A 26,623-nucleotide genomic window follows, 5' to 3' on the forward strand; every position below is an offset into this window, starting at 1 on the left:
TTCCAAGTGCTTGTGATTGATGGTAAATTCATGGCAGGTGTCTGTGATGACAAGTTGCCATGGGAATAAAGGAATGTTTTCTGAAAGATGATATTAGGGTTAAATACCTTGTTTGTGCTTAATTCTTAACTGGACTAATTAAGGAAGGATATTTTGCACGAGTGGATCACCTCCACGATCGCACCGCGGATCAAACCAAAAAGGGCACTGCTTGATTCATGGGCTGAAGGTCGAGTAGTGAAAAGGTCAACCACGGGAATAGTGTTTCACTCCTAAGCAGCTTGTGGGTCAAGTGGAGCTCTAGACACCCCTTGCCAAGTTCGGAACGGAGTTGAGGACCTCCGTGGCCCCAATGTTTGTGGCGTTGGAAGATCCTATTCTTAATAAAGGATGAAAATTGTGGTGCCATGTGATTGGACCAACTACTTCATCAAGGCAGAAGGAACATATAATTTCTCCTGTATAGGCAGGAGGCAAAGATTAACTTGAAGATAAGTTAAGGAACTTGTTTGTCAAAAGGACTCCTTGCTTTGTTTTCATGTCGGTGCTATAAATTACGAGAACAAACCATGTTTTCTAAAAGGTTTAATTAAGAAAGCTGATTTTAAATGTCACACAAATGTTATAGGACCTAATTAAATAACTAAAGAACGCCTATTGAGGAAAGAAGGTGGGCTGAACCCCGACGGGTCCATCCTTCGACAGGGTGGTCCCAAAGAATTGGGAGGCTTCTCACAAGGTTCTACCAGCAACGGACCCTTAGTAATTGTTAGGTTAGAACCTCGATTCATGCTGTTTTAGGGAACCGGAATGGCACTATGCTCTACGGGTAGAGAGGTTGAGCGACGCATTCCTCTCGTTTCCCATTCTCATTGAACCAAGTGTGGCATGGATCTGCTTCGGCTTGGGTATCTCTTCATAAAGTAGGATGTCCAAGACTCGACGCTAGAATGCTGTCAGAAGACCTTGACCACTAAAAACCCAAATTACAAGTCGATCCCAGTGGGTTCAGCCGCCAACGTTCTGTTGCGAGGCGGACTTGAGAAACACTGAGCAACAAACCTCATAAAATTCCATAGGAGTGTCGGGCAACGTCACTTAGATTCAGCTCTCGATGGACCGCTAAAAACATACCTGGATAATCGATAGGTGGACACGTTACACATGAGGTCACTACTTAGTGTACTAGTCACTGTGAGATGTATGCAAATGAGTATTAGTTTCACCCAAGCACTAGAACTATACTTTTGCATCGGCTTATGATTAATTTGGCATGAATTTTGCCTCAATTTTGAGACAAACTTTTTATCAGTTTTAGCTCAGTTTTTTATCACCTTGAGAACCATTTATGGTCACTTTTGAAATCCATTTTGCACCAATTTTTGCATTGTTGCTGGTCAACTTTTGCAATGAGTTTGTGATCAATTTGGGGTCACATTTATAGCAATTTTGTGATCAGTTCTCATATCAACAAGTAATCAGTTTATGATCAGATTATGCTTAGTTTTCAAGGTACCAAAATAATTATTAGATTAATTTTTAGTATTTAAAAACTAAAAATTAATATTTAACTATAGATCATGTTGAAAACCATTTGGGAAGGCTACCACTTATCAAAAATGCCCATGCAAGATTGAAAAATGTCTTTAGAGCTTGGAGAGATACATTTTAGTATATTCACCCTACAAGAGAGAGGGAGGGGATTCTGCTAGTTTGATTTGCAGCCATTGGAGGACCTTCTAAGACAGCCAAGGGCAAGAGAAGACCAATCAACAACAAGTGACAACATCTATTGAGACAGGGCAGCAGCAGTAAATAACTAATTTTATTCAGTTCTTTGCATCTACAAGCTGTTGAGACAGGGCAATAGCAGTAAATAACATATTTTCTTCAGTTCTTCATAATAAGAATATCTCAATTTTCTCTCTCCTTAGCATTTTCTCTCATCTCCTAGCCTTGCTCCAAAGATTACACCATTGAGATTACCAGAGGTTGAGAAATTTCAGATTTCGTTGCTATGAACCCTAATCTACGGTAGAAATTAGGGTTTAGCAGCAACCTCAAGAAACGTGCCAAAAATTGGAAGCTCCAAGACTTGGATTCAACAGGGCTAAAGTTGTTTTTAGCCTATTCAAATGGAGGGACCAGAAAATCATTGAATTTGGGGCATTTTCCATCTTCCATCAAAGTGGGTGAAGGCCAATTAATTGCTCAATCAAGAGGCAAATCAGATTAAAGACTTGCTTGTCATTTTGGACAACAAGGGGAGTTGAAATTCCGAAAGGGATTGGAAGAATCCCATTGTACATCAACTTCTTCTTCAAAAGTTAAATAAATATTGAAAGGGTTGCCAGTTTTGGGGCCAATAGGGTGTTCAATGTCCAAGATTATACGGTAAAGTATGCATTTCACTTTTATGAATTTGTTAATTGCTGTAAATAGTGCTTATTCAGATTATTTTCCACCCTATCTGAGAAGGAAGAGTGGTCACAACTGCCCCCTCCTGTATGCTATTATCTGCACCAAACGGACCTTGGGCTGCTATCATCTACTCTTTGAGGATTCAAAACTACTATCACATACCATAGGACTAATCCCTCATGGGTGCAAATGACATAAGAAGCCTCTCCTTGCTCTGTAACAATCTCCTTCTCTCTCACAATGGCTTCAATAGACTTCCACTAGCCCCTAAAAATGTTTTTGCCACTTGCATGGGCAAGTTATGCCAAGTGAAAATCTTCTAATTCCATTTTCTAACATTATCCAGCTTATTAAATTAATAATTCTATAAATTAATTTAATAATTATTCTAGCATTTAGAAAATTAATACAACTAATCAATAATTAAATTATCTAGACCAATTTGTCTTCCAAGTATCCGGGAATAATTATTAGCCCTTAGACTCGTATTAATTAATTAATTAATGCTTGATCTCTAATGTCACCGCCAAGATTAAAAGCCAATAAATTGGTCTAGGCCCAAAATCTGACATCGGATACCACCTAGTATCTAGCAAGCATAACTTATTATAGCTTTTGCCTTTGGCACCAAATAACTGACATCTCGGATTCCACACTATGAAACAATCAACTTGCACCTTACATATGCAAGTCACATTAACACATTTGATTAATATTTAATCAAATGCTAAGCAAAGAAATAAAATTCCATGTCCTCATGACACCTTATGATATGCAGAAACCAATGCATGGTGTGCAAGGCCCAATGTATTCGGGTATGGCTAGTAATATATATAACCCCATGTATAGCAATATTGGCATGATATTGGGACATAAAGTGGTAAGTTTAGCAATGCATATATGCAGCCCATTGTGTTTAGGACTCATAGCATTAATGCTGGTCATGCAAAAGCTCTGTATAGTGTTGGTCATGAGAAAAATTACAGCTAGTGATATATGCAATGTATGGAAAAATATATATTGGTATGACTAGTAATATGCAAATTACCATGCACTGTCGCATTGAAATGATCCAAACTATACAAACAAGAATGTTTCCTAATGCATCTGGTGCTTCTAGCATGTCAGGTACACATGAGGGACTAGTCAACTAGATACAATGTTGCATATTAGTTAAGTTGCAATTCCAACAATGGGAAAGTATAAAGCATCGCAATGCTTAAGGGGAGAAAGACCTACAACCTAATGGAGGTTTCGAGGCAAGTAAAGTTAAAAGTTTCTATATGCTTCTTCATGAAGCTTCAATATTATTTCACCAATAGATGCAAAGTGGATGAAAGAGGATAATAGATCTATTACAAGAATATGAAATTTTAAGATATTTTAATCTTGTTAATAACGTTTGATTAAATTATTAATCAAATATGCAAGGTTGTTTAGCAAAAGTGATGCACAAGGCAATTATTTCATGGTAACAAGGACCTCGACGACGCCATGGGTGTCAAAGACAAAAGTTGTAATCAGTTATTCTTCATAGGTACAAGGTGGTACCTGCTGTCAGATTTGGGCCTAGGCCAATTTATTGACAACTAGTATCAATAGTGATATTAGAGACTAGGCATTAATTAATTAATTAATATGAGTCTAAGGGCTAATAATTGTTCATGGATATTTGGAAGACAAATGGCCTAGCCAATTTAATTATTCGCTGGTAGAATTAATTTTCTAAACACTAGAATAAATACTAAATTAATTTTCAGAATTAATATTTTAAAATTAATTTAATAAGATGGATAATCTCAAAAAATGAGATTAGAAGGCTGCCACTTGGTAAAACTTGCCTATGCAAGTGGCAAAAACGTTTTCAGGGGCTAGTCGAAGTCTATTCGAGCCATTGTAAGAGAGAAGGAGGTTGTTACAAAGCAAGAGGGCAGTCACTAAGAATTAGTCCTGTGCATATAATAGTAGTTTGGAGCCCTCCAACAGCAGGTGATAGTAGCCCAAGGTCCTTTTGATGTAGATGACAACATATAGAAGAGGGCAACAGTCTTTCCGGTGATCCTAAGCTATAGATGACAACTTCCATGACTGTTTGAGTAGCACAGCAGTAGCTTTTCATCATTTCTCGCAATGAAAGTCTAAAATTTCTCTCTCTACAGCATTCTCTCTCATCTCCCCGCCATCTCTCAAGTTATCTCAGCATTTCCTTGCAGTTTGAGCCTATCAAAGGAAGAGATTTTAATCGATCTCTGCTATCAACCCTACTTTACAGCAGAAATTAGGGTTTTGACAGCGAGCGACCTCAGGATACATGCTCAGAATTAAGGACCTAGGACTTCAGTTCTAGTAGTCAAAATTGAGAAATTTCAAGGAGGTTCAAGAAGCCAGTCAACCAATACTAAATTTGAGACTGAATCTGTCTTTCAAGGAGGACAGTAAAGGTCAATCCTCAAGCAAACCAAAGGGCAATTTGGTTTGGAGGCTTACTGGTCCGTTTTGACAACAAGAGGCACTTGGATTAGTGGAGGAGATCAAAGGCTCTCAGTTGTACTTCTTTCATTTGCAATATAAGATAAAGAAATATCGAAAGGAAAGTCAGTTTTGGGGCCAACAGGGTGTCCAATGTCCAAGATTAAAGTGGTAAAGTGTGCGTTTTCAGTTTTGTAAATTTGTTAGTTGCTATAAGTACTATTAAATCAAGTTAGTACCACCCTCTCCGAGAAGGAAGATTTGTTTTACTAGACATGTAAAATTAGGATCTAGGTCCCAAAATGGTTACATGAAGATAGAAAGTATCACGAGGATGTGAAAATTTCATGCTTTGTTTAAATTTTGATTAGTTGTTAATCTAATGTGCAAATATGAAATGCACATGTATTGTGCAAGTCAATTAAGCTACAATGACAAGCCAAGGACCCCGAGATCTCAGTGTGTATCAAAGGCAAAAGTTGTAATAAATTATACCGATCACGTACACTAAGTGGTGCCTAGTGTCAGTATGGACCTATGATAATTAATTAGCCATTGAATGTCATTGGTGACATTAGAAACTAGGCATTAATTAATTAATTAATTAATGACAGTTCATGGGCTAATTAATACTCAAGATCACTTGGGAATCAAAATGACCTAGCTAATTTAATTCTGGATGGGCATTTTTAATTTTCTCAACATGGATAGGACTAAGATTAATCTTCAATATTATTAATTATGAAAACTAATGGAATGGCTGAAAACTCTAATTAGAAGTCTTCCACTTGGCAAAACTTGCCCATTAAGTGAGGGAAACACTATTAGAGGTTGAAGGAGCCTCATTCCAATATGGGGAGGTTGGGTGAGAAAGAGAGAGAGTTGCTGCTGTAATTTTCCCACCATTGGTGATCAGCCCAACCATTGAAGACTATCAAACAGCTGCTGCTACCTAATAAGGAGGCCATTGGAGGCAGCTGACAGTCCCTATTGGCTGTCTTCAGGTAGGTGACAGCAAGTTTGGGGCCCACAAGGGCAGGTGGTTGCATGTGGGGCTCCTATTGATAGTGGGATGGAGTCATTCAGCCATTTCTTGCAAGGCAGCAGCAAATTTGAGCACTTTCTCGTGATAAAAATCAGAAATTTCCTTTTTTCCATAAAAGGTAATTGTATTAATTACGAAAAAAAGGTACAAGACTACAAGATACATGATGGCTCTAGGTCATCATGCGTAAAATCAAAGACATCATAGTGAAGGTACAAAGGAAGTAGAATGACTAAAGGGAGGCAAAAGAAACTACAATGTGCCAAGCAAGCAAATCCTATCTACGGAGAATATCTATTAACTCAATTAAGTCTAGCTACCAATGAAAAAGCCCTTTCAAGCGGGCTATATGACTCTGCGCGCCCAAGAAGCATTGAAGATGAATGCATTCCTCATGGTCCATATATGCCAACAACCCAGAAGTGCAAGAAAAAAAAGAGCACTTTCATATCCACCTACACAGGGTCCACAAACTTGGGATGCCCAAAGACCCAATCCTTTGGAAGCATCAATAGCCCAACCGCTCATAACCAAATGGCCAATAGCAGTGACCAAACCTTCTTCATGACCGAGCATGTAAGGAACTAATGGCAAGGGGTTTTCAATCGGCGTCTGACCAAAAAATTAATAACCATAGAAAATCCTTCACTTGGAGAGTGCCAAGGCAACGGAAAGCGCACCAATCAACATTCGTCAAATGAGAACCTTGGATCAGAAAGGCATTTTGTTAAGGAGCCTATCATCACCACAAATTTCCACCACACGTGGCCTTTCTAGATACCCCAAGTGGTATTGCCTTTCTAGACAAACCAGTCTTTATCACGAATAAGCGAATGGTATATTTGATTCGTGAAAGTACGACCCAAAACGAGCCTACCACTATTCAACTAGTATCAAATCTACCTTCTTGAATGGCATCCTTGAGGAGAAGATCTATGTCTCACAGCCTCCAAGTTTTCTTGTGCACGGTAAAGAGGACCATGTCTACAAATTGCAAAAGGCCCTCTATGGCCTGAAGAAAGCTCCTAGAGCTTGTTACCAGAGGATTGATCGCTTCTTTATGTAGAGTGGTTTTCATCGCTCCGATCATGACCCCAACCTATACTACAAGGTTAAGGGTGTCAAATGCGTTTTGGTTATCTTGTATGTGGATGATCTCATCATTATAGGGAGAGATACTCAAGAGTTTGATCGTACTCGAAACATTTTGAGACAAGAGTTTGGCATGACAAATCTTGGGATCCTATACGTCTTTCTTGGTTTGGAGATCTATCAGATGCCACAAGGCATTTTCATTTCCCAACACAGGTATATCTCCGAGTTACGTTCGGAGTTTGTTATGGCTGAGTGTCGACCTATTTCTTGCCCCATGGACCAAGGAGCTACTACAAGAGAGAGTCCTTCCGCATCATCTAGTTATTGAGGAATTAGATATGGTGGTCTGTCACACGAGGATAAATACGGGTCTCACAAGGAGAAATTTAGCTCCCAATACATTGGAGGCCTACAAAACGGGCCACTTTTGGTCCTTTATTATGTCCAAATGGGGAGAGGGTATCCCTAAAAGACTGCTAAAAACTCTCCTTTATGCCGGTTTAAATGGCGCAAGTCTTACATGGGCAAGAGCCCGTCATTTACCTTTCATTTGGAGAAGTGATCAGCGACAATACGACCTTAGGATATCCGACGGGACCCTCTATACAAAAAAAAAAAAATCAAACGACAATAAGCAATCCCTTTGAAGGGGACCAAAAAGAAGGGTCAGAAGAGCGGGACAATAGGCTATTAGGGCTAGAGGAAAGAATAGGTACGGCGAGGGACGATAGGATTATTAAGAAAAAAGGGATAGAGGGATCCTTTCCTTTCTAATTGAAGAAAAAGTGAGATCTTTGACAGGGCTAGAAGCCCAGAAAACCGAAGAATTTCTATCAAATTATCCATGGTTAAAGGACGCGCTAGTGGACCAACAGGAGGATTGGACCATAGAACGTATAGTAGAGGAAGCCAAAATCATAGTACAAGGGGAAACCTCTATCATAGAGGAGGTAGAGAAGGTATACAAGTCCATAGAAAAGGGGCATACCGTGAGCATTCAACTACCAACTACATTGTGTCTCTCAACCACCATGGAGGGGGTAAACTACCCTCTAGCTCCAACCTTAGAGCAATCTGTCGAACAATTAAAGCTATCTCAAATGCAATTTCAAAGCCTTTTCGACCTAATAAATAGGGCAACATCCCCAATAGTGGACGTTGTTTATATGCTATTTAGGCTATTTAGGAGGCAGGGCAGCACCTATTTTAACCGTCGATGCCCCATTAAGAGACTATTTGCCACCTCTTACACTTAATTAATGGGTTATCCAAGGCTAATTTCCCATGAAGTGGATGGATCCAGCACTATCTCTTGTCGAAAGAGGAAGTGTAAGAAGGTTCTCAAGGAGCTACTACAAGAGAGAGTCCTTCCGCAGCATCTAGTTATTGAGGAACTAGATAGGGTGGCCTGTCACACAGGGATATATATAGATGTTGGCAAATTAGTCAGTTCATGGTTGAGTCTGTACATGTGGTACAACAGGCTAGGCTTAGAGATATTTTAGGCATTTTATTTGTCAATATTTATGGGGATTTGGAATTATTTGCAACTAGCCATCTAGCATTTAATGCTGGCCGACCAGTCATATTTTTGGCATTTATTTGACCTATATATTGTCAGGCTCCCTCCTCCTCATTTATTCATTCATCATTTGACAGTTTCTAGGGAGAAGGAGCAGGTGCCAGTGCCTCCGCAGCCGGTGACTCACATTGTATCTATACTATCTCATGTCTTGGTATATGGATTCCATTTCCAAAGCATACATCTAAGTTCTCATCTATATTGTGTTCTCTCTTTCTTTTCTTTTGTCTTGTGTTCAGCAGTTTATTTCAGCACATGTTTATGCTTCCACTACTGCACCACTTCTGACTTGGTATCAAATTTCAGGATTTGTGTTTGTGCTGTGTTTTCTTGCTAATTTCACGACTGTTTTTACCCTCGCTGATCAGGTGGCTGCTGCTCCTACCACGCACCCTATTTTGCCTGCGTTTTTTGCTGGTGTCAGCATCCATACAGCCTGCGCATCTGTTTCAGCCTGTGTTTTGATGCTTCAGCATCTCCTCTTGGCTGGGCGCTTACATTATCAGGCCGTTTTTGCTGTTTTTGGCAGTTTTTGACTGATTTCTTGACTTTTTTTCAGCAGCGTTTGTCTTATTTTGATCAGATTTTGGGTTATACTGTATGTGAACTCTTGTTTCTTGTGGTCTGTGCTCGTGGTTTGGCTATGTTCCCTCTCCAAATCCCTTCTCTTATCTAGTTCTCTTCTAAATCCTCTACAGATGGCTGCTCCATGCACATCCACTAATGCTACACTATATAGATTCCCGTGAGGCTTTTGCAGCTTCAGAGAGGGGTTTGGAGACGAAGAAGTCGAAGGCCCAGTGTTACCACTGTGGCAAGAAAGGTCATTTAAGGAAGGACTGCAACAAGTTAGCGGCTTCTAGGAAGAAAAAGGAGCAGAAGACGAAGCAGGATGGGGACTCCTCCGACGAGTCATCATCTGCCTCAGATTATCATTCCGATCCTCCGGCCAAGGCGCGGAAGGAATCCTCTTCTTCGGATCGTGGGAAGGGCTTAGTGGCCCCTTCCTCAACTGCTTTCTAGTGGTGGTGGTGAGGTCATCTCTCACGACTCTCCAGTGCCAGAGAGGGAGTGTGAGAGCGTGGTGAGATGGGGCAGCCGCACCTCATCTATATTTCTATACAGATGCACAAAATCCAGAGAGGGACATCCTTGACGCATCGATCGAAGTCTAGCAGGTACAAATCCTGGAGCTGGGATTGACATTCAGGTTCATGATGGGCTGGTTACTTGACAAAGAGCCGGTGGCTTTCGTCTGGAGCTCACATGAGGGAACACTTTGGTGGTCTGGCCAAAGAAGGGGAATCCATGGTCATTTCTGCCCTGCGGCAAATTGGTGACAGGATGGTCACGTATGCTACATCAGAGGCATTGTTGACAAACATTGAGAGCTGCTATGATCTTCTCTATTTTCAGGAGCTGGTATGATCGACATTGACATCAAGTTCTCTCCGAGGCACCTTGGTGGTGGCTTGCACACCCACTACTTGGGTATCCATGGTTCTACTATGATGAACATTGTTGGATGTACATGATGCAACATTATCATTGTATATTGTATTGTGTCAGATCACCCATGATCTAAGAGAGGGTGTTAGCAGATTAGTCAATTCATGGTTGAGTCTATACATGTGGTACAGCAAGCTGGGGACTTAGAAGATATTTTAGGGATTTTATTTGTCAATATTTATGGGGATTTGGCACTATTTGCAGCCACTCGGCCAGCATTTAATGGTGGCCGACCAGTCATATTTTTGGCATTTATTTGGCCTATATATTGTCAGGCTCCCTCCTCCTCATTTATTCATTCATCACTTGAACGTTTCTGGGGAGAGGAAGCAAGTGCCAGTGCCTCCACAGCCGGTGACTCACATTGTATCTATATTGTCTCATGTCTTGGTATATGGATTCCATTTCCCGAGCATACATCTAAGTTCTCAGCTGTATTGTGTTATCTCTTTCTTTTCTTTTGTCTTGTGTTCAACAGTTTATTTCAGCACATGTTTATGCTTCCACTGCTGCACCACTTCTGACAATAGAAGCATAGATATACTATATTCAGCACTACAGATCAAAAAATGATAAGTACAACACATAGAACATGCTGCAAATGAGACAAAGACACCATAGATGATAGCACCAACTGCCAAATTCTCTTCATAATCAAATAAATCCATCATACATCAAGCATAGACATCACACATGCCCAGATCAATGAGAAGAATACACAAAATACCTCATCAAGTCACGTTTCTGCCACTGCCCCAAAACGGCACTTCATGAGGTAGTGAACTTCATAAGACATATGAAGGCCGCTTCACACAGGAAATAACAATGACTAAGGTAATACACCATTCTAAAGGTAAAGATAGTGTCAAGCCAACAGCTAACAAGGAAAGGCCCTCAACTAGCTCATGGCATGACAACTCATAAAAAGAGTCATAACCAAGATGCCCTAAGCGAAAATGCCAAAGAGGCTCATTGCTCATAGACTCCCGAGATGTGGCAAATGCCTGGAAGCTATGGAACACGGAGCCCTTGGCTATTGGCTCGGTCAGAAAGTGTCATGTGGTATAGGCCATTAGGTTGTGCCTCACCACAAGCAATCACCAAACGAGTCTGAGAGTCAAGGACCTCAACTGTGGTTGATGTAAAGAAAACTGCTCACCCCAACTGGTAAAGCTGCTGAGCAAACAACAAGTTCACCCCAAGTTGAGGAACATGATATACATTGTCCGCGAAGCCAGATCCAGACCCTTGTCAGTGGCAAAATTGATGCAACCTTGAGTCTAAATCTTGACCGAGGAGTTATTTCCTAAGCAGACCCACCTGGCTGCAAGGGCTCCGGTTCAAAAGATGTCCTCTGTAGGAGTCATGTGATATGTAGCTCCACTGTCCACAATCCAAAAGGGAGCTAAAGTGCTTGGCTGTTGACAAGTGGGTCTCTGCAGATATCTTATCAGGAGGCAACTCACAGATATAGACGAGACTCATATCTAATGTCTCTACAAAGACGATGTGGGCCGCTGCAGACTAGTCAGACAAGCCCTCTGGAGTTGAAAACGTTCTCAACTAAGATGGTTGATCGGTGGCAAGTGAGTCTGAGCTTGAAACTACCCCTTGCCATCACCCTGCCTTCCTTGCTAGGGATTGCCCAACTGAGGGGCTAGGGTCTAAGACTTAGGTTTTGGTGCTGTGCCTCTTGCCTTCAATCGACACTCATTGTCAAAATGGCCAGCCTTTTGCCAATGTTGGCAATACCTATTCTTTTTAGGTACATTCTACCACCCTGTTTTGAGTTGTGACTAGGAGCTTCCCTGTGATTCCCCGGATTGATTTTGTTTTAGATTTTGATTGGAAGTTTGATTTTATTTGCCCTTTCCTTGCTGCCCTTTCTAAGAATGAGCAACAAGAGCCCCCTCCGAGGGATTATTCATATAAAATTGATCGAAAAACCATGCATAATGCTGTTGCTAACACTAAAATTCATAGAAAGTAGGAATGGTAGGCTTTAAAAGTATATCTTTCACAAAATTGAAGTATTTTCTAAGGATTTTGTTTAGAAACAATGTGACCTAATTGTCAGAGGACTTGGGAGTCCCCGTAGTGGAGAATTCGACAAGAAGACGCTGATAGTCAATCAACTTGACTTTTAAGTCATGATTCATCTCAATCAAAGATTTTGAAATTTTGAAGCTCATGGTCAAGATTGATACGATGGCTCATATCCTGAGCCGCATAGCGGTCAATCAAGTGTGCCCATCGCTCTAACACTAAGTCAAAATGTTGAAGCTGAGAATGAAACTCAGGCAATAAGCCGTGCATCAGCTCGACAATAGCGGAGGCATTCCTAGCCTTCCATGAGCGGACGACCTTGTATGGAACAAGTGCAAGATCGGTTTGGGGTTCCAACCCCTGCATAAGATCCCATATATTCTATGAGTCAAGGACATGTCTCATCAAGTTCGACCGAATGGTAAAGTTTGACCCGTTGAAATGAGCCTTGTCATTGAATGCATACTTGGCTGAAGATGAGGTAGAGCGAGGTAGAACCGTGAGGTGTTGGGAAAAGTGGATTAAGATGGATTGGTGGGATAAGATGGTGGTGATGATGAAGGGTTTGATAAGGAGGGGAAAGAGATGGATATGCAGAAATGGATTGTGAATGTCCAATGAGTGTTGATGGAGACGGAGGCACTCCAATATGAATGTTTCCATAAGGTGCTAGTGTAGGTGGAGGCACTGGAACAAGGAAGCCCTGTCCAAAGTTCAGCTAAGGCACAGCAGGATGACCAAAAGGTCCACTAGGTAAGGCCATGGAGATAAACTGCGGTATCGACTGATCCACACTCGAGAGAGAGACTGGGAGAGATACCCTAGCTGCAATGATCCCGAAAGTGTGTGAGAAGAAGGTGGAACACCACCGGACTGAGACAAGGATGAGGTTCTAAAAGGTGTTCCTATGTTTCCATAACTCTCGATGTGATGTGCGGTGCAACACGAGGTGTTTGAAATGGGAATGTGAATGGTGTAAATGGAAGTGGAGAAGTAGCAGAAGAATATGGTGGGATGGATGGGTTTTGAATTTGACGAGTAAAAGGTAAAGATGCATTTGGTTCATTTTTCCCATTTAATGATTGAAAATGAAAAGATGATAATGAAGATACACCATGTAATGAAGCAATTGGAATACCAAATTCATTTTGATTTTGAGATGTAAACTGAAAAGAAAGAAGGGCAGAAGAAGTACCTAGCTTTTTCTTGTAATCCCCATGACATGTGTTAACATACAAGAATTGGTCCTCAAGAGAACCTTTTCCGTAGTCAACTGACTGTGCTCTTTCTTCCTCATGATTTCTACCAGTATATTACGAAACAGAAGAGATAAAAAACTAAGGAACAAAAGACAAATCTAAAGTACCTTGCACCAGAGTAGACGAAAGAGGATAAAAAATTTAAAAATACTCCGGATCTCTTTCTCCAACAGAGGGGCCCATCCCTGATTGAGGTCTCGATAGCCCTGCAACATCATTAGACTTAAACGCAAAATCTAAAGAGAGAAAATCATGTATACCTTCATTGAGTAGCTTTTCTTGAAGGAAAATCCTTCGATCAAGCTCCTCGATCTTCTTTTGTATATAAGCCATAATTATGTGATATTCTTCATGAGACAACTTACATGACTTTGTTTCTTCCTTGTGGTCAAAAGTGTCTTTTACCATGTCGGAACTTTGTGGAGCAAGTTGATCTACCACTATCGCTCGATTCTCGACATAAATGCTTTTGGAGAACTGGTGTTGTTATGTTCAAAGTCATCTAGACCTACTATTATTATTGCTTCTGCAGAGAGCTTTCAGATCAAGGCCTAGGTTTCTCTCGGAGAACCTTGTTTTGATACCATGTAAAGAAATACCCTAACACAGAAACCGTACGACAAAGCACAAACTGATAAAAGAACATAGATAGGGTTAGGGTAACTCTGAGACAATGAACACAGAAAATAAATGAAGTCATATGACTTCTGAATATACAATGTTGATACAGCAAACACACTATGCAGTGAATGAATACCGAGCCTCGAACTCCTGTATCTCAAGGATCAAGGCAGGGCTAATGAGCTAGAGAGTGTGTCATACTCCGAACGGATCCCAAATCGCAACAAGACAGCCTCCGAATATCGAACACCAGCAAACACGGTCAAGGAAGGCTAGATCTGATGCAGACAACAGTACAAGAGAGAGAAAGACAAAACACAAGTGAGGAGAGAGAAAACAACAAAGGCAAGCTACAGGAGAGAGAAAGACTAAAAACGTTGGCTACAAGAGAAAAAAAAGCAAATGCAAATAGTCGAGAGAGAAAATCTACTGCAACAGGCTAAGGAGAGAGAAAAATAGCTGCGACAGCAAGGAGAGAGAAAACTAAGCAGGCGGCAGCTGGAGAGTGATCAGCAATAGTCGTCTACTATAAACAGCTGCAAACTGCACGTGGAAGGCTGGAAACAGGCGCCACACTGTAGATGATAGTAAGGGACAGTTGAGACTGTGATATCCTTTGTAAAAGGGGTGTGAACAGCAAGCTGAAACACCTAAAACTTGCAAAAACAACATTTAGACTGAATGGAGAGCAACATACCTATTTATAGAAAGTTTGGGCCCTCCCTAGTGGGTTTGTGCTTATGGGACACAAACACTCTCTAAGATCGTGTTTCTTTTAAATAAACAAGGTTTCTTCATTAATTAAGCATGTTTTGGGGCTGTTTAAGTGAAGCTAATGCGTTTTTAGCTCAACAGATTGTCCAGGATTGATTGATAACATTTGTATTTCATTTTATTTAAATTTTATTACTTACTGTAATTGGTGCTTAACCAGGTCCTTTATCCTTTCCCCAAAAGGAAGGTTGGTTTCATGGTTCCATTGCCGAGATCCCATCAACTCCTTTGAGTAGGTGGGCTCAAGGCACTTGTCTACAGGCTAGTGTGATTCCATTTTGTTCAATTTGTGATCAGTTGGGTGCTATAGCAACCATGTCTTCATACAATCAAATGAAATCAAGCAAGGATGATGCCTCTTAATTTGAAAAATTAACAAAGTGTTAGAGGAAATGCAATGCTTGATTTTGGACAAGGCATGCAGCATAAGCAACAAGCTAAGAATGAGTGAAATGGACAAGAGGTCCTTCTAGGCCTCTTGAAGCTGATGACCAGCGAGAGAAAGAGGAATTTGATGACTAATTTAATGATCAACTGAGGACACTAGCTAAAATCTTTGTGCAAATGTCAAAATGATCCTCAATTTATGCGCTTTTTGAAATCCCCAAAAGAGGGCAGTAAAGGCAAGAAGAGAATATTGTCTTCAAGAGCTTCGAGATAGCAAGATATACTGAAGGAAAAGCCAGTACAGTAGCATGATTTCAGTAGTCCATCAAGAGATCTGCCTAGGTGACTCCATTTGAAACTCCCATGGAATATCCAAACTTTGTGGCCTAGGATCACTAGAGTCTACCCTTGCGGAGCAAGTTTCACTCCATTCCCACAAGGATCAACCTACAATAATGTTCCTAAATGACTTCTAAGGTCACCTAACAAGTTACTAACATCAATTATGTTAGACTAGAAGGACACAGCTTAGAGAGTTTGAGATCGAACGGGAGCGTATGAGTGTGACAACTAGAGAGAGTGTGAGCAGAATAAAAGTTCAAGACGATAAGAGTGTACTAACAATGTGTTGGTACACAAAGAATAAAATGTATTTATACTTAGGGCACGTAAAGGGTGCATTCACATGTACAATGTGCGTGTACTATATACACGAAGATTGCCGGGCCTTTATATCCCAACAACCTCCCACTTAAAGGTCCGATATGAGCCTCTAGCTAACCAACTCCCACTAGTCGAATGCAATGCGTGTTGAGCTCTGCTTAGACTTTTAGTGAGAACATCTGTAGGGTTATCTTGTGTTTTAATCTTGGTCAATGTAATTTAACCATCTTCCAGAATCTGTCTGATGAAGTGATATCGCACATCTATATGCTTTGTGTGTGAATGACACATGGCATTCTTAGCCAGATATACTGCAATCTGGCTATCACATCCCAAAACTGCAGTACCCATAGACATACCGAGATCGTCTGCAAAGTCTGCTCAACCATATAGCTTCCTTAGAAGCTTCAGTAGAGCTGATATATATTCAGCTTCAGTGGTACTCAATGCAACAATGTTTTGCAACCTAGAACACCAAGAAACAGCCCCACCAGCAACTGTAAAGACATACCCACTGATGGACCTACGAGTGTCCAAGTCACCTGCCATATCTGCATCACAATAACCCTGCAAACTAAGTGCACCTTGCCCATAGCAAATATTTTTTCTTTGTGTACCCTTAAGGTATCGAAGAATACACTTGACACCCTCCCAATGTGCTTTGCCAGGATTTGACATAAACATGCTAACAACTCCCACTGCATGAGCAATGTCTGGACGAGTAGCAACCATAGCATACATAAGAGAGCCACAAGCTGATACATAAGGAACTCCTTTCATAGCATTTGCTTCCACGTCATCTTTCGGGCTATTGGCTTTGCTTAGCTTGAGATAAGAAGGTAAGGGTACCCCAAAAGGCTTGGCTTCAACCATGTTAAATCTGTCCAGTACCTTTCCAATGTACTTTTCTTGAGATAAAAACAGCAATTTCTGCATTCTATCTCTACGAATCCTCATGCCCAAAATATGCTCTGCATTTCCCAAATCTTTCATGGAGAAAGCTGATTTTTGAGAGCATCCAAGCTAGTCTTTCTTTTCCCAACTCGTAACATATCATCCACATACAAAACAAGTATTATTGGGCTGCCATCTGTATCCTTTTTCATGTAAAAGCAATGATGTGCATGGCTGCGTGTAAACTTATGAGATAGCATAAAAGTATCAAACTTTTTGTACCACTGCTGTGGTGCTTGCTTCAGCCCATACAGGCTGCGTTTTAGCTTACACACCATCTATTCTTTTCCAGGAACTACAAAGCCCTCGGGCTGTTTCATGTACATTTCCTCATCAATGTCACCATGCAAGAAAGTTGTTTTTACATCCATTTGATACAGCTCTAAATCCAAAACAGCAATAAGAGCAAAAAGCACACGTAAAGTGGTCATCTTCACAACAGGTGAGAAGACCTCTTGGAAGTCAATCCCTTCCTTTTCATAAACTTTGGCAACTAGCCTTGCCTTATACTTGGTTTTCCCATCAACTGTCTTGACTTTGTACACCCATTTATTTGGAAGTGGCTTCCTTCCCTTTGGTAATGACACAAGATCCCAAGTATCATTTGCATATAGAGATTTAATCTCTTCCTGCATAGCTAGCTCCCACTTACTGCTAAACTCACATGACTTGGCCTCTTTGTATGTAAGAGGCTCACCCTCATCTGTAAGCATCACATAATGCAAGGAGGGGTCAAACCTATGTGGTTGCCTTCTTACGCATGTAGACCTGCATACCCAATGATCAACATTGTCAAGAATTGGGTCTACATCAGGAGGTATATCATTTTCAACATTCATTTGCTGCTGTAAACCATTTTCAGCATGTTGTTCAGGCTGTACAGCACCGTCATTTTCATTTCCAGCACCTGCATTTCCATAATCAGCAAGCCTATCTTGCTGTCCATGACCTCCTTGTGCTTCTATTTGCTGTCCATCATCATCTAGCTCAAAAGTAACCGGCTGATCATCAGTTTCAGCCTGTGGTACAACACCTTGAGGCTCATTTTCTGAAGTTATGGGTGGCTGTAAACTCTGAAATTTCACATTTTTCAGATCTTCATTAGAGGCTAAAGAGCCTTTCAGCAATTTTGCCTCATTAAACACAACATTATGACTGTGAATAATTTTCTTGGACTGAGGTAACCACACTCTGTAGCCAAATTCACCCTCATCACCATAGCCCATGAAAATGCCTTTGGTGGATTTTGGGTCAAGTTTGTTCCTCAGCTCATCCCTAACATGTACAAAAGCATCACAGCCAAATATACGTAAATGGTCATATGAGGCCGATTTGCCAGACCAAACCTCCTCAGGGATGCCATTATTTAAGGATCTATTTGGAGAGCGGTTGCAAATGTGAACCGCGGTTTTGAGTGCCTCTCCCCAAAATGCATGAGGGAGATTGGCAGTGGACAGCATACACCGCACTCTTTCACATAAAGTCCTGTTATATCTTTCAGGCACCTCATTTGAAGGAGGACTATAAGGGGCTGTAAGCTCCCTCTTAATACCATGTAAGTCACAAAATGACTTGAATTCAGTCGATGTAAACTCGCCCCCATTATCAGTTCTCAAGCATTTCAGCTTTCTATCTATCTGAGTGGTCACAAATGCATGAAAAGTTTTAAAAACAGCAAGCACTTCACTTTTCTTTTTCAGCAAGTACACCCAAATCTTCTTGGAACAATCATCAATAAAGGAGACAAAATATGCAGCACCACCCAATGATTTCACGGGCATACTACATACATCAAAATGCACTAAGTCCAAGACATTGGACTTACGAGAGAGACCAGAGTAAAAGGAATTTTTTATTTGCTTTCCAAACTGACACTCGTTACAAAAATCAAGTTTATATCCTTTTCCATCAACCCTTTTCCGAGAGGTAAGAACATCAAGTTCTTTTTGGCTCATATGGCCTAATCTCTTATGCCATAACTCCAAGTGGCTGTAAATTTCAGCAACTGCAAGAAACTTGCCATTCAAGGCTTTACAATGCATACAATACAATGTGCCCTTCTTGGTTCCTTTTGCAATCAGCATGGAACCCTTTTACTTTCCACAAACCACCACCAAACAGTGTGGTGTAGCCATGCAAGTCAAGCTAACCAACAGATAGTAGACTCTTTTTAATGCCAGGCACATATCTGACATCTTTCAACACAAGTTCTTGACCATTGTCTAAAGACAAGTGTACGGTGCCAATCCCATCAATGTTGCAAGCATGGTTATTTCCAAGGTATACCTTTCCATAACTGCCAACATTATTAAACATAGCAAAACACTCCAAGCAAGGAGTTACATGGAAAGAGGCACCAGAGTCTACAATCCAAGTCTGAGTGATACCGTCATCAACTGACAAGAGTACATCAATCACATCAACCTTGGTAATCTGCATATCCTGCATGTGACATACAAGGGCATCATAATCAACTGCACATAATACATCAACCTCTGTATCTGAAAGCTCCTCTATGACCACACTAGAGGCCACATTGGCCTTTTCTTTGCCTTTGGATGTCTCCAATGCATCTGTCTTTTCTTCCTTCTTCTTTTTATCTCCCGCATTCTTCTTTCTCTCTTGTTCCTTCTTGTAGTACCTGCAGTCAAGTCTCTTGTGGCCCTTCCAACCACAATTATAGCAAGTGATGTCACTCTTATCCTTTCCTTTGCTCTTGCTCCTGTTTCTCTGCCCTGCATATGCATTTTTCTTTTTAGCCCTGCCTCTTACATTATAAGCTAAGTTGTTGCCTTCTCCACTAGACATACGTCTAATTTCTTCTTTCAAGATAGAACCCCTCACCCCATCATATGAGAGATTGGAATTAGTGTTGAGTGAAACCACCAAGGTTTCCCACGAGTCCGACAGTGTCATGATCAAAAAGATCGCCCTCAACTTATCATCAAAGTCCAAGTTTGCATCTTTGAGCTGATTTAGAATCCTTGTAAATGCACTCAAGTGCTCAGCTGCAGGCTTTGACTCATCCAGTCGCATATTCACCAACTTGTGCATTAAATGCACCTGATTAACAGGTGTGATGATCTCATAAGTAGTTTTCAGCTTCTCCTATATTGCATAACCTGTGTCTAAATCCTTAATGTCTGTCAGAATGTCATCAATGACACCCATCTTTATGTAAGCCACAGCCTTTTTATTCACTCTGGCCCAATCTGCATCAGACATTAGTGCAAGTTTATCTTCCTGCAAAGCATCCTCACAATCCTTCAAGAACAAAATGCCCTGTATACGGTCTTTCCAAAGGTCAAATCCATGACCATCAAACCATTTAATCTCCATCAAACTCTTGATGTCTGAACTCGAAGAAGTTGCAGCCATTTTTTCAACGATTTCAAGAGTAAATGCACTAATCTGTGGAAGCACAAGCTGAACCAGCAAAATACCCTGCTGTTTTTCCTCAACCAGAAATAAATCTCTGCTGTTTATACATTAACCAGCCACTGCACGGGCAAAAGATGCAGAAATTTACCAAATTCTGCGCAAATCCCCAAAATTTCAAGTCCAAAATTGCATGAATGTTAGTCAATCTAACCCAACTGAGTAAAACTTTGCCAATACATGAAAAGTCCCAAATTTCTAGGATCCAATGTCAAGAAATTTTACCCAAAAAGGCAAAATTTCGACAAAATTTGCAAAATCCCCAATTTAATTGAGGTCACCGCACGCGATGTCTGCAATTTCTGACTCAAAAGTCACTGACAGGCATGAATGATGCAAATCTCGGAAAAGCCCCAAATTTTGTGGCCCGATTTGCACAGATTTTGAAACTCTGCCTCTGGTGTGTGAACACCTGCCAAGGCAAGTGGTAATGAGGGGATTAGTGAAATTTTGATTTGTTTTGAAAAAAACGAAGGAACCAACGGGGGGGTCCGTTGACCCCTGTCGCGTCACGCCGCCCATCATGCGAAACGCCCGCAGAAGGTCGCTTGCACGTCGCGTCTTTCAGTCGTCGCCTGCACATCGCGTCACATCTGACTGACACCTGCCCGCCGGAGCTGCCTGCCTGTCGCCCATCACGTGACGTCTGACACCTGCCATTTCGTTGGTTCTGTCACTCGTCACGCAACGTCTGACGGTTCCCTGCTACAATCGCCTGCTGCCGCAAGCCCAGTAGCCATCGCCTCAATCTTGAAAGCATGCAGAGTCTTGGCTCTGATACCAGTTGTTGGACTGGAAGGACACGGCTTAGAGAGTTTAAGATCGAACATGAGCGTATGAGTGTGACAGCTAGAGAGAGTATGAACAGAGTGAAAGTTCGAGACCATAAGAGTGTACCAACCAAAGAATAAAATGTATTTATACTTAGGGCACGTAAAGGGTGCGTTCACATGTACAATGTGCGTGTACTATATACACGGAGGTTACCGGGCCTTTATATCCCAACAAATTATGGGCAATTGCTTACAAAAAACAACCAAAACCGAAGCAAACCCGTGTCACTCTTAGTCAAAGAGAGTAAGAAACGAGGAGCTAAATTCATCAACCCCTCTACCTGTAGGGTAAATGGATAGAAGAATAACGACTTTGAACTTAGTTTATCTAGAAATAGACTATGTACATGCACAGGAAGAGATAGTCACCCTAAGAACATCTAAACTGCATGTATCTTTTCCTACATTTAGCGCTTGGCCTAGAAGGGTAGGGATATAGTTCTATGGTTTAACTAAATAAGTTGTCTTAAGGTAGTTGATGTTCATGAGTGACAGCGGACCAACCCAAGGCAACTGAATGGGAAGAATTGCCCGCTTGTGTGGAGTCAAAGACTATTAGCAATCACCACACCAAGATCTTGTTTCAACACTTGTGTTTAGCCTACAAGTTTCATTCAACTGTGATTAACACTTCTTATAAATTATGCCACAATTCCAGCTCTTAAACGCAGCACACACTCACCCCAAGGACTACTTTACACTAGACCAACCTACGGTTACTTTGGAAGACATCCTTTTCAAAACAGAACAGAAGTAACCTTCTTTATGTGAAACAAGACATAATCTGCAAAGAAAATGCTTTCAGGAGAAAGCAGAAAATGCTGGATTACCTGTAAGTATGAACCAATCTTTTGAAGGTTCTCTTTGAACTCTTCTAATGAGACATGCTCTCCAGTCACATTTGGTTCTGGTAGCCGTGCATCATTAGCACCAAAAAATACTATAATAAGGGCTGGTTGTCTAGAGGATTCCTGTAGGTGTTGGACAAGTAGGCTCAATCAATCAGACAATGTCCACAAGCAGAAAAGCATTTAAAAAGCTCGAATAAAAATAAATTCTCATCAAGAGAGACCAAATGATCACAATTTGCATTTTAATCTTATTTTTTGAAAACAGTGCTGGATAGTAAACGGTTCTACAAGGTAATGGAAAGGCCATACATCTAGACCCACAAAAGAGTGATGCCCAACAATAACAACTAACGTTTGTTCTCTAATAGCCATCAAAATGCATCTTTTTTCAATCTGTACAATCCTACAGTTGATAGATAATTTGAGAAAACAAGGCTTGGCTTACTGTTTGGTCAGACTAGCACTGTGTGGCCTACAGCAGCTATTCTCTAACATGCTGCACTCAAAAGAGCAACGTCAATTCACAAATATTTCTTGGATATACACTGCATAGAGCATGTAAATGGTTCCATGCATGATAGATGGTGGGATCATGGTCATGGATTCATGTGCATGGATGTATACATGCAATAACAGAACAAGCTGTGCATACAAAGATTCAGCTTTACTCACCAACTAAATGTTAACATGGGCTAAAGAATTACATAGAAATGCAGCCATGCTATCATGTCAATAATCTCACGGAGTATCATGGACCTATTACTAATTACTGCAGCAACCCCAAAACAGGAGGAGCCAGAGTTAGTGGATGCAAACAGGCTTCATGAGTTGTGGGTGCCAAAGGAAGTGTTGCTTCACAGGTATGCAAAGGATGTATGGAGGAAGGAGCTTCAATAAATACATAAGTTCAAGGGTTACCCTATGCACAAGGCAGTCTGGTTGGATGAGTCTTGGCAATGACTCCTTAGCTTTGCTTTGGATCTACCATAATGCTGTGCAACTGAGGACAGCTGCAATTGTGGTGGGAAGAATGTAATGCACTAGGACACTGCCCATTTTAGGGTGATCGTGAGCAAGGCAGGATGGCATGGTGAGAAAGCCACATGGTAAGCAATGCCAGAGCGTGTAGGACAGATCACATCTTGCCCACATGCAGGAGAGGTTGCAAGAGTGTTTGTGGCTCGGCCTTGGTGAAGATTGTTTGGGGCATTTGAGATGGAACGAAGAGCTATCCCAAATAGGACCATTAGGCAACTTAGTGGATTCAAAGTGCCAACTCATGTTGAGATCTCAAAGCCATAATCGTACAAATCTCTATTAACTGCAATGATCAAGATTTGAGGATCTCTTCCACCTTTTTGGGTTCTCTCATCTTCTTGTTGAGTTGCGCAAATTAGGACTTTGTGTCTTACACTTGAATTCAGCCCACATCAGAACCTTGCTGCCAGCCCTCTCATCACCATTATTCTATGCACATCAGAGACAGAAGGGACAACTGTTGCTCTCTTCATCATCCTCCCCACCTGTTTTCCAGGTGTTTGTCATCATCTGCTGCTGCTGTTTATTGTCATCATCTGCTACTGATTGTCATCATCTGTTGCTCATCATCAGGTTACCGTGCTGGTGCTGATGTTCATAATCATCTGCTTCTGCTGCTGATCTTCAGGCCACCCTGCTACTGGACATCATGATTCCTCCTCCACACTTGTGTTTTGCCATCCATCCTCGTGTTTTGCATCCATAGACTCGAAGACTTCCTAGACAATTGTGTTTTGAAACTTCTGCTGCCACACTGTTGGTGTGATGTCATTGGCTGCATTTCAACCTCAGCATACTCCATGATTCAGAGAGCTTCTATATTTTCAGCATGCATTGTCTTCCTCAAGTCTTGGCATCCAGAGACTGCTTCATTTGAGAGTGGTTTGTCACAATGCTACTATCCGGACCATTTCCTTCACCTTTTGGTATTGAGTTTGGTGGTTTGCTGTGTTTGGGAGCCCTAGGGTTCTTACTAATGGTGGCATGACTTCTAATTCCTAGGGTTCATTTTCTCACAATGTTTCCATTTTTTATATACCACCAGCCAGAGAACTCAAGAGGATTTAGATGTGCATGATCAGAGGAGTGCTAACTCCTACCCAGCATTGACACAGATACAATGTTTCATTGGTATTCTTGGCTAGTCTTTGAAGGACATTGAATGACTACTTCAGGCCGAGGAAGATTTCACTCTTCTATCACAAAGCCCAAGAGGTGTGGAGAAGAGCTCTCAAGGTACTCTCCCATGGTACAACTCAAATATGATAGTGAATTGGGAGCTCTCAAGGTCTCTTCTAAAACCAGCCTTCCTGCTCGGAGAGGGTGGTAATCAATTGATTCATCAACAATTACAGTTACACAAAATTCACATAAACCGATAGTACACACTTTACCACTTTAATCTTGGAGAATGGACAGCCTGTTGGCCCCAAAATTAGCGCCCCTTGCCATATTTCTTTAGCTTTTATTGCAAATGGATCGGGTACAATTAAGATTCTTTGATTTCCTCCACTAATGCAAGTGCCTCTTGCTGTTAAAACTAACCAACAAATCTTCAAACCAACTTGCCCCTTGGTTTGCTTGAGGATTGGCCTTCACCTTGCCCCTTGAAAAACAAATTCAACCCCAGCTAGCCTATTGAATCTCCTTGAATTTCCTCAATTTTAGCTAGTCAATTTTAAGTCCTAGGGCCCCCAATTCTGAGCACCCATCCCGAGGTAGCTATCAACTCCTAATTTTTGTTGTAAATTAGGGTTTACAACCGAGATTTTCCAATATCTCCACCTTTGATAACTCAAATAGCTAGATTTTGCTAAGATAACTTAATAGGTGGCTATAGGATGAGAGAATATTGTAGAGAGAGATTTCAAAGTTTCATTGTGAGAAAGGCTGAAAAATTGTTGCTCCCCTACTAAAACATCCATAAAAGATGTCACCTATAGCTTAGAACCACCAAAAAGGCTGCTTCCCCCTCCTGTATGTTGTCACTATAGCCCATCTTGTGGGCAACATGTTGATGCCCTTTGATCCATGATCTGGGCTCCCTAGGCATTTAAATTGTCATTAAATGCAGTTGTTGCCCTTAGTGTCCTTACCACTAATTGACACTAGGGTTAGGGTTTCCTATGACAGTTAAGCCATTAGGATTTAATTTTTGTTGTAAATAGACACTTTGTGCCTCATTAGCACATAAGTGTGGCATTATTCAGTGTGATCGCCTTGACTATTATACTCTCTCTCACTCATTAATATACTAGTTTTCATTCGTGATTGAGTATCATTGTGCATTGATTCATTCTTTCACTCTCATTCATTTTTATTAAATTAATTGCACAATTGCTCCACGCTTGGGCCAACAATGGTATCAAAGTCACTTTTCTTCATCATCATCACCATCGCTCGTGATCATTTGCCACCAACCATTGCCGTTGAGCCCTTGCTCGGCCACCTGCCCCACGAGCCATTGCCACCATGCCGGCTCAAGCCTTATTGGCAATTGCACATTGTGCAGCCATTTTCATCCATTCACCTTCAATTGCTGACGTTGCCCTATGTGCCAGTCACATGCTCACTACTACTACATGCACCTTGTGCATTGCTTGAGACCCAACTTGCTGCCCTTGAAGACTTGGCTATCTCCTTTCTACAGTTATTCTCCTACAGAATCATCACACCCCTACAATCTAGTAGACGTTATTGCCACCAAGAGCTTGACGCTCACCAGAAGACAAGAGTATTGACAACCGACTTGCCACATTGGTCTTGCCTCACCACAATGATCCCGCCAATCTACCTGTTGGTTGCTGCACTTCTCGCTTTCCACACCTATTGTCACCGACTTACCGACATGACCTGCTGCCGCCTTTTTTGACACATCCCTATAGCGCAATCACCGTCTTCACATGCCTGCTACCCATCACGCATCGTCCCCTAGTCACCGCCCTAATTACCTAATAGTCCATGTGTCAATTCTACTAACACATCCTGCTTTCACGTTACCAACCTTTCAGCTGCCTATCCATCACGCATCATTCCCTAGTAGCCACTCTGATCGCCTGACAATCCACGTGTCAATTCTAACAACACATCCGCTTTTGCGTCATCAACCTTTCGACCACATATCTGTTGCCAACCAACAAGTTCCCTTTTTTTTTCAAAGGCTTCAACAATCTTCAATTAAAAAAGCATTACTCAATATTTTCTATTACTTCAGCCAAAGCCCCTATCCTCATGTGCTGGCTTTCTATTACTTCAGCCAAAGCCCCTATCCTCATGTGCTGGCCCACCTAAAGCACATATTGTGAAAATTTTGGGGATTTTCAAAAAATCTCCCAATTCAGCTCCAATCTAGGCTGAGAATTTGGGGCTTTCCGTCAATCTCCCCAAATTCATCATCGAATGGAAGAAATTATTGTCAATCATCACAAATTTGGAGCTTTTCACCAAATAGGCAAAATTTTGCCCAAATTTCACATAAAAGTTTAGGCTTTTCAAGAATTCGGCATTCTTCATCGACATTGAGATCCAATTCATCCAAGGCGACATTCAACATCATTTGGGTAAAAACTTCACACAAATTGTCAAATTTCTAAAATTTGGGGCTTTTCAACATTTGTGCTCAATTTCACTCCAATTTC

General features: G+C 41.2%; 1 protein-coding gene across 5 annotated transcripts in view; it reads right to left on the reverse strand.

The window, feature by feature from the left end:
• Positions 1 to 26,623, reverse strand: part of LOC148019648 (GDSL esterase/lipase At5g45920-like) — a 114,743-nt gene that overhangs the window by 59,804 nt on the left and 28,316 nt on the right. For 4 of the 5 annotated variants that reach the window (XM_087699760.1, XM_087699764.1, XM_087699761.1 and 1 more), the window contains exon 3: positions 21,927 to 22,067. The exons of the other annotated variant lie outside the window; for it this stretch is intronic. In XM_087699760.1, coding sequence (XP_087555886.1) covers positions 21,927 to 22,067 — 141 coding nt within the window. The remainder of the gene's footprint in view (positions 1 to 21,926; positions 22,068 to 26,623) is intronic. 5 annotated transcript variants of the gene reach the window in all.

The sequence above is a fragment of the Lygodium microphyllum genome, chromosome 19 (genome assembly GCF_053477565.2).
Source record: "Lygodium microphyllum isolate KBCC chromosome 19, Lygodium_microphyllum_v1.1.10, whole genome shotgun sequence".
Taxonomy (NCBI): domain Eukaryota; kingdom Viridiplantae; phylum Streptophyta; class Polypodiopsida; order Schizaeales; family Lygodiaceae; genus Lygodium; species Lygodium microphyllum.